The sequence below is a fragment of the Nelumbo nucifera genome, chromosome 2, assembly GCF_055504915.1.
Source record: "Nelumbo nucifera cultivar China Antique chromosome 2, China Antique-T2T, whole genome shotgun sequence".
Taxonomy (NCBI): domain Eukaryota; kingdom Viridiplantae; phylum Streptophyta; class Magnoliopsida; order Proteales; family Nelumbonaceae; genus Nelumbo; species Nelumbo nucifera.
In genome coordinates this window covers 18278013-18287290 of record NC_142650.1, presented here as the reverse complement: position 1 = coordinate 18287290, position 9278 = coordinate 18278013, and the positions used below count along the sequence as shown (strand labels likewise).

At 40.2% G+C, this 9278-nt stretch overlaps 1 protein-coding gene across 1 annotated transcript; it reads left to right on the top strand.

The window, feature by feature from the left end:
* Positions 1-645: 645 nt before the first annotated feature.
* Positions 646-6892, top strand: LOC104596945 (uncharacterized). Its single transcript, XM_010258263.3, has 5 exons — positions 646-1490; positions 1882-1993; positions 3617-3731; positions 4680-5696; positions 6262-6892. The coding sequence occupies exons 1-5, from the start codon at positions 1295-1297 to the stop codon at positions 6529-6531; spliced, it is 1710 nt and encodes a 569-aa protein (XP_010256565.2). The 5' UTR covers positions 646-1294; the 3' UTR covers positions 6532-6892.
* The last annotated feature ends 2386 nt before the right edge of the window (positions 6893-9278 follow it).

Genomic DNA, 9278 nt, shown 5'->3' with positions numbered 1-9278 from the left:
TCTTCAAAGTATTATTTTTATTGGATCGTCGATTTATATTTTATACAGTAACACTACTTTGCTCTGCTCCATCCACCACTCCCATGAGGCCATGACGTGTCTTGCACGCCGCCCAATTCCTAAAAATTGTTGGAAGCATTTTGATTTTTTGAGGGGTTACTCACATGAGGAGTAGTGGAGTACTTTCCTTCCTGACGTCGGATTAGGATCTAGCTTAACACCATGCCCCACCTTGTACTGGAACCAAAGTCCCATCTGACAGCATCCCCCTTGATCGGTGCGTCTTCATTTTGAAATTCAAAAGAGGCTCTCTTTTTGCCACGTGGCAGAAGCAGCTGCACGGTAAAATCTCTGGGTGGTACAATATGAAATTGGTAACACTGTAACATCTTGGGCATCTACATCACATGCCATGCTCAGCATTAAAGTCTCCCATTTAGGACTTATTTGGGCGGCTCAGATCATCATATCATGGTGGGTCCCAAAGAATTTGTTGACTCGGCACTGTGCTGAAGCAAGCGCGAGAGATCATTGAATCATTCAAAAGAGGAAGGGTGTTTGCGTAATTATGCTCACAAAGGCGGGTGTTTTTAAGTCAGTCCATTAAAGCTTCTATTAAATTCAATTTTGTATTCCTATTTTAAAAATCTGAAAACGTAGGCTTCAAGTGAGAGAAAACACAGACTAGAGAGAGAGAGAGAGCTGTTGTTGTTGCTCCTCTTGTCCCGGTCTAAAGAAATCAAAAAACAAAACGGGCTCCTGATCTTCCATTGTCTCTCCCCTAAAAGCTCACATCGTTCGAATCGCAGAGTCCGAAGTCCCAACAACAGCACAGCAAAATATTACAAAATCAACTGGCTTTTATTTCACTCATCTCGCATTTTCATCTTTTAAAGCTCCGGAGCTCTGTGTTCAGATCTCTCCATCTCTCCGAGCTCTGATTTTGCGACATTGGCGGTGGATTCGTTCTAACGGTTTCCATATGAAATCTAGCGGCGTGGAAACTGGTGTGGTAGGAATGGTGCAGTAACGGCAGAGATCGGGAAGTAGAGAAAGCTTTTATCGTTCAAGCACCTGGAAATGCCGTTTCGTTTTCTTCAAGTTTCTCTTTTTCTGTTTACAGCTTTCGAGCTATGCGTCTGATCTGTCTTTCTTGATTTGGCCTTTTGTGAAATTTGAGGGTTTCTGTCTGGCGTGGAACCGGTTGTCCTCGGAGAAGTAGATGAGAAGTTAGGTTTTAGGTGGGAGATTTCTCTCTTTCACTCGTTTCTGTTGGTAGAAGCTAGGTTCGGCTATGAATCGCAGTTTCCGGGCTCAGGAATCGCAAATGCAGGCGTCCATACAGCAGAGACAGCAAGGGAGGAATCTTGGTAGTGTAATGAAGGAGAAGGAAGAGGAGCTCGCTTTGTTTCTCGAGATGCGGAAACGCGAGAAGGAGCGGAACAATCTTCTTCTGCTTCAGAACTCAGAGGAGTTTGACGCGCCTCTAGGTAAGCTTTTGCTGTTCCTTGGTGACGTTAGGTTTTTCATTATTCATTTACGAGTTGAAGATTTTGTGCTTTAGCTTACTGTTAATTGATCTGTGAATGGGGTGTCCAGCGTTGAACATTTTAGTAGTCCGTTTTTAGAAATAATACATTCTTGTAATTTCAAGTGTTTGCCCTCATTTTTTTAAACCTTTTGTAAAAGTCTCAGAACAAATTCTTGCACTGCCAATAACATACAACGAGGGTAATTCCTATAAGCTTTATAGTGGAATTTCAAAGTACCAATCTGATTTTCCTCTTTGATGAGTACTGCAAAGTGATCGTGTGAGGCTAATGAAAATTTTTCTGTTCAGTCCTTTAGTTTTACTTTTACCTCACATTTTTTTGGCTACAGGATCTAAACCTGGAAGTTCTCCCATATTCAAGATCGTATCGTCTACTCCTGCCCGCAAGACTGGTGCTGATGATTTCCTGAATTCTGACAATGACAAAAATGATTATGATTGGTAATGTGGAAATGTGTCTTCAATTTGCATTAAGGTTGATCCTTTAGTAGCATTTTTTCCCTATAAATTGGGAATACATAAATTGCTATTATCTTCTCAGAGAATGTCATGAAGTAAAATTAGCTTTCCCAAGTTCAGAAAGGCCTGTTTTTCTTTAGTTCAAACTATAATTTGTATTAACAAGGAAAGAGAGGGATACAGTGCCCAATTGTTCATCTAGCTTAATGGTCCTGTCTTAGATGATTAGTTCGTCTTCCATTGGTGGACTATTCATCTTTATGGATTAAAATGAGAAAGCAAAGTTAGAGAGTATATTTTAAGTAAATATCCTACGGTAGTTAGTAGATGGGCAACTTCCTTTCTCAGTGACTAATCCATTTTATTGGCTTCCTTGGTAAAAGATCTCCCTTGAAATTTGTGTGAAGAGGAATGGCATGATATGTTTGGAAGCCTTAGAAATCCATAGGTTGCCATAAATGCTCAGAAAATTGTATTGTAGAAGCTTCATTAAGCATGTATATAGGAGCATTGCGATATATAAGCCTTATTATCACCTCATTGTATCTGCATTTGAGCCAATGAATTCATTAGCTCCTCTAGGTTGGGGAACATCATCTAACTACATTTGACAATCTTTCAATACAGCTTTTGTTGACAGTGAGGTCGGGTTCACTAATAGGTCTTCTGTTAGTTGTGGTTTGGTTTTGATTCCTGACTCCAGATATTTTTACTCCTCAACAGAGTTGAAGGTCTCTCTTTTTATTTTTCATTCACTCCCTCTAGCTTATTGCTAGGACATCAATTTGCGTTTCTGTTGTAGTTGAACTTCTTCAATGCCCCATTGTTTTTGTTTTTGCTTTCTTTTTCCTATCTATCCTGTACCTCTGATGTTCCCAACACCCTCCAAGAAGCAGATCTGGAGGCCATTCTCTCAATAAACCATCCCCATGAGAATACCATTGTCATTGCTCAGGAGTGTCAGCAATTAGTTTTCAAGCATTTCAGCAATAAATAACAAATGCATCTCCTGAACAAGATTCTGGAGATCTTGTCCAACATGCAAGTTGACCCAATGGTTAATGTGATCTGGGCATGAAAAGAGACACCAGGTCCTTTTTGACCTTAGTTATAGTTTAACTAAATGCATAAATAACATGTGCAATACAAACACCTCAAGGCATAAGCTTCATACACTTTCAGAAAGTGCAAAATTCCTAGGATGCTGAATTTTGTAATAGACACTGCTGGTACTTTTGGGTTAGGAGGGTTTATTATTATTATTTTTGTTATTAAACAGTAGGATCTCTATACTGATCAGTTTACATACTTTTTATAGTGGGTTGACCAGCTGTCCTTGCATTGTGCATCCCCACACACCCTCACATATATTCTCACAATTTTGATATTTTTTTACACCCATGTCATCTCTCTCTCTCTATCTCTTTCTCTCTCAAAAAGAAAAAAGATTTCTGACAATAATTTTTATGTACATTTGATAGTTTTGATAGGAATTTATGATAAAGGATGTATTGGGACTATTCTAGATCAAATTTAGCTTGATGAACACAAGGGTTTGGACATATCTTTTGATTTGGTATTTATTGAATTCTCTTTGGTTTTCAGGCTTCTTACACCACCTGGTACTCCTCTTTTTCCTTCACTGGAGATGGAATCTCAGAAAACCATTATGAGTCAGCTTGGCACTCCCAAAGCTAGGCCAACTGCTCTGAAGTCTAGGGTAAGAATCTTAACCCATGGGGGGCATTAATTGGATCTGCTGCTAAATTTGTACATGCTGTTATATGTATTATTTATAGTTGGTTGGCCCATGACATTAACATTCCTACTAATCATATACATCAATTCATTACACTTACGGTGTGGATGCTTCTGTCTAAGGTGGCCATTGAGGTTCTTAGGTGGCTTTACAGTGTTAGGCAATGGATTACATCATTTAGTATCTTTATGCTATTAATAACATAATAACATAATAATACCTAGATTTATGTATTAAACACGATTTGGTGACTTTTACCTTTTAATTATATAAATAACTGTATATTCTTATATATTTTTTGCTAGATATTAAATAAGTTGTTGATTAGTTTATATGCAATTCGCTGTTGCTTACTGTGTTATTGCCTCAATGATAACCTTAATTGTGGCCTCTAGGGCAGTGAGTGACAAACCTGATCTTGTAATAAACTTCTAGATACTGTGAATATAACATGCATAAGCCAACATACAAACATCCGGAATCACCAGGTTGATTGATAAAACTGTTGAACTATTAAGATATTTCGGAAACTGTGTTGGTGGGTGTATCCCTTTGAAGATGTCAAGTTTAGAGTTGCACCCTTAGAATATAAATTTTGTCCAACAAGACTGGAGTTAGATTTTCATATGTTTTAGAATTGCTTTTATATATGCCTATTCTAGTATTGGTTACTGCAGCCTCTGTAAACTTCAATCTCAACTCATTGCATTTTTGGGCTTTATATCATGTGGTTAAATGCTGGTATAAGGGAGAACCAAAACTTGGGAGCTTTATTTGCACTCTGAGTTGCAAAATGATAGAGTTGATCCTAATTATTACTACACCTAGTATTCAAGAAAAAAGCTATGCTGAGATCCTTGCAGTTTAATTTATTCTTGATGATCTTTTGATTAAAACTCGTCCCTGCAGTTGGCAAATCCCCAAACAGAACCTGCTTCAAGGGGCAATTTATCTAGGCCTACATTGTCTCCTGGGTTGAATTCCTCCAGTGCAGGAACACGCAGGCCTTCATCATCAGGAGGACCAGGTTCAACTGCATCTAGACCTGCAACACCAACTGGGCGGCCAACATTATCCACAACAGCAAAACCCATGACAGCAAAACCCTTGAGACCTTCTACTCCTACTTCGAGGGCCACTTTGCCTTCTTCTAAGTCCACAGCTCCAGCAGCTCCTGCAAGATCGTCAACCCCTTCCTCACGATCTACTGCTCGGTCTTCAACTCCAACAGCCAGATCCTCAATTCCAGCATCCAAATCTACATCAAGGTCAGCAACACCAACACGTCGACCATCAACACCATCCAGTGTATCTACTGTCTCTGCTCCTCCTGCGCGGTCTTCTTCAATCTCCAAGTCAGCTCCAACAGCAGCAGTCACCAAGCCAGCTCCAACAGCAGCAGTCACCAAGCCAGCTCCAACAGCAGCAAGAAATCCAGTGCCATCACGTGGCACTTCACCAACTGTTAAATCCAGACCTTGGAAGCCATCAGAGATGCCTGGTTTCTCACTGGATGCTCCTCCAAATTTAAGGACATCAATGCCAGAACGGCCAGTTTCAGCCTCTAGAGGTAGGCCTGGAGCTCCGAGCTCTCGATCATCTTCTGTTGAGCCTGGTTCTAATGGAAGACCTAGACGACAATCATGTTCTCCTTCACGAGGCCGGGCTCCCAATGGTAGTATCCATAGTAGTGGGAGTTCTGTTCCTGCAGTGAGTCGATCACATTCAAATGGTAGTGACAATGTGAGCCCTGTTCTTATTGGAACAAAGATGGTTGAAAGGGTAATAAACATGCGAAAATTGGCTCCCTCAAGGCTAGATGACCGCTCTTCCAACTCTGCAGGGAAGTCCACATCGTCCCCAGATAGCTCAGGCTTTGGGAGAACACTTTCAAAGAAATCATTAGATATGGCTCTGAGGCATATGGTATGTAATTCTTTTCCCTTTTACCTAGTAACCAGGTAGGTCGCCAAAATGATTATCCATGCAGAAGGTACATGCATGACATTCCAAAAATCCTTGAAAAACCCCAAGAGAAGCCATATCATTTGACACTTGTCTTTTCTAGCTAATCTAATTGGATATGGCTTAATTGAGTGTTCTTCATTCACAGAAATTTATTTTTTCAAAGATCATAATGTTAAATATAGCTTTGTGTTTAAATATCTCAAATATTTATAATTTGTCAAGTTCTAGAATTTAGAATTACAGGTCCATACACCCAAACTTGGGTAAGATTCTGTTAAGGTTGACCACTTAATGAGTCTCCCCTAGAATGGATTTGATATGGTGACACGATCTATTCACACCACCATCCCCATGCATGTGCATTAATTGGTTGTTCCTTCTCCTTGGAATGTAGCTGGTTGGTGCCATTACAACATTTTTTTTGGGTACCCGTAATAGCTTTTATTAAACAAAAGTAGAGGTGTGACCTCTATGAACCATTTGGCTTTGGCACATTCCAATTTATGGATTTCCTTTTGAACAGGATATAAGGAGAAGTATACCAGGTAGCCTTCGACCTTTGATGACAAACATTCCAGCCTCGTCCATGTATAGTGTGAGATCTGGGCCAGCAAGGAGCAGGACAGTCAGTGTTTCAGACTCCCCTCTTGCCACAAGCAGTAATGCCAGTTCTGAAAGTGTCAATAACAATGCTCTCTGCTTGGATGGGAGTGACATAGGAGATGATGATCTTGGGAGCGAAAGAGGTGAGAGAGGTGGTCGATCCTCTCCAGCCAGTCAGCATGGCAGGTGATCTTATGGGTTTTGTTCACTAGCTGAAGATGTCACCGCTTATTCTTTACTTGGAAACTTGACCGGCTGGAGATTGGCAAAGCAGGCAGTTTTCATGGTGATCTGTAAGACATGCATCTACGGTTTATGTATAGTGTATCAGATGGGTTGGCAGCTAAATTATTTTCATGGCCATTTGTACTATTACTAAAACCGGTTAGGCATGTGCCAAACATTCCTCAATCCTCGGTTCAGAATCTATACCATTTGGTGAACTTGTATTCATGCAAATCTCAAATATTATGTCTGGAAATGCAATGTTTGGTAAACTTGAAAAAACAAAACTAAAAAAGCACTTTCCCAATTCCCATCTTCTGTTTCAGCCTTCAGGGAGTAGAAATTACTAATTATCCAACTTCTTGTTTATAGTTTTTTTTGATTCACCTACATCTACATGCTAAAGAAGCTATTGTGATTTGCTTACATTTAAAAGGGGCTCAAAGTTTTATTTCATATAATAACATACAAGGGGCCAAGGGCTAGGAATACAAGCGGCTGAATGAAAATATTTTCCTCTCGTATTTCCCTCAGTTATTGCATTGGTTTAGTTTGTCTTCTAGAGCGTATTTGAAGCCATTGCCAGGACCTTGTGAGTACAAGTGTCAGTGTCCGTGATATGGGATCTTTCAGTCTTCATATAAAGAAAGGGTATCAAGTGGCAATGGGGGAGGTTTCAAGTTTCGATCAGCCACCCCACCTCCACCTGTTCACTCCCTCAGCGGCTCAGCCTACATCGTCTCATTTTCATCAAATTTCAAAAGTCAAAACTTTTCTGTTTTCAAAAGATAGAAAATAATAATAATAATAATAATAATAATAATAATAATAATAATAATAATAATAATAATAATAATAATAATAAGAGTTTCCATTTTCAACGGCTGGCTTTACAACTCAACCAACCCAACTACTATTAATGGTTGCCGCTTACCCAAGTAAAATTGAAAGTGAGGGTTGGGCGAAAGGCCGAAGATGGCACAATGCCCCAATTGTGTTGCCGAAAAATCTGACCAGTCCAAACGAGTTATTTATGTGATGGGCGGTCTAGATTTGGCTTCCTCATCGCTCCCCTGTGGCCGAAAGGGAGAGGCGGTGAGCTGGAAAAAGGAGCTGAGCACGATGGGTAGGCGAAAGGCAAATGAATGATTAGTATTAGGGTAGCGCGGTGGGAGCACCGGCACGTGAAGTTCCGAGATGTCAGTGTCTAGGGAACTTGCTCTGGAGAACGGAGAGAGAGAGAGAGAGAGCGCGTTGGATTCAGTGAACCTTGGTTGGGGTGGGGCTAGCCATCGGATACCTTCTTGGCCTTCTCATTTGTGCATTCAACTCGAATGGTTCCAAGCATCAGCCCTACCAGGCAGGGCAACCAAAGGCATCTTTTGAGGCGAATATATGCCCCTAAAAGTACATAAATATATATTGATGCACGACGGAGGGAGTGGGTGTGGGTCGTAAAGTCACATTTCACTACTCTTCTCTTCTGTTCTGGCCTTCTGGGACTTCAGGGGGACGAGAAGAATAAGATAGTAACGTCAAAGAATACTCTGCAGTCTGCTTCAATTCAAATACTTTGTCTACCTCCTACCCTGACCCTACCCTTGATTTTCTTTCTGGGGTTTTTAAAATTTTCAAGTTTCAACAACTACCTACATGAACATGGTTCCAAAAACAGAAGCTGAATAATCATTAACCAGTGTTACCACCCTCGTATTCCATTTTCGAAAATGTTTGGAAATTTGTGACACGAGTCCCTAGTTATCTCTTTATTACAAGTAAATGAATAATAAAAGTAAAATAAAATAGCCTATTTAACATACTCCCTGCCTTCTGTCTGAAAATTATCAACACCAAACCACTCTTTCCACGGAACATATTCAATTATTCATCCCCAAATCTTGAACGAGGGCACTAGAGGGTTGGAAGGTCCCACCCGGTTGTGGATTTTGAGACCATTACAGATGAAGCAAGTGGGCTGCTTCTCTAATGGTTGTACTATCAGGCCTAATTTGACCTCAGCTCCCCCAACAATTGATAATTTTAATTTGTTCATCTTGGCTCGTGCCTACAAATCTGAGAACACATCTTTTATAAAAGTTTTAGTATATATTTTTTTTTAAATGGGCTACACAACAGGGCTGCCCTGGCCCAAACCCAAACTCTCCTAACCTGGGTGAAGTCGGGGAATCTATTCCAACAAAATGCGTTCTAACACACTTCCAACATGACCTGACACTGCACATCCCGTGCATCGTAGGTCTCAGTTTCATGGTGTGAGGTGCAGTTTGGAAGCGTGTCAGAACAGGTTTTATAAGGAGCAGATCCCGACTTAAAGCAGGGTCTCAATCCCAGGTCTTCACTACATCCAGGCACTGGCCTGAGGCTTTACCAACAGGTTAACAATTGGGGCTAACACTTGTTTTGAATTAACTAGTGACTACTGACTAACCAGATGGATGGTTGTGTTTAGTTTTTTTATAACAGTTAATTAAGAGGTTTTATAGATTTACTTAACTACAAGAGTGATTCTCTCTCTCTCTCTCTCTCTCTCTATATATATATATTAATTTCTAGGGAAATTGTCCAAAACTCACCACGAGTTTTCAGCATTTCTCTTAAACTCACCACAACTTTTCAAAATGTCTAAAACTCACCATGTCTCTAACTTGACGTTAAACAGACTAACGGGTGTTAATATATTACCATTTTAAT

Excerpts from the sequence above, each read along its gene's own strand:
- LOC104596945 (XM_010258263.3), top strand. The coding sequence starts at position 1,295 with ATGAATCGCAGTTTCCGGGCTCAGGAATCGCAAATGCAGGCGTCCATA. Across the intron at positions 3,732-4,679 it reads CAACTGCTCTGAAGTCTAGG|TTGGCAAATCCCCAAACAGA; the intron begins GTAAGAATCTTA and ends TCGTCCCTGCAG. Across the intron at positions 5,697-6,261 it reads ATATGGCTCTGAGGCATATG|GATATAAGGAGAAGTATACC; the intron begins GTATGTAATTCT and ends CCTTTTGAACAG.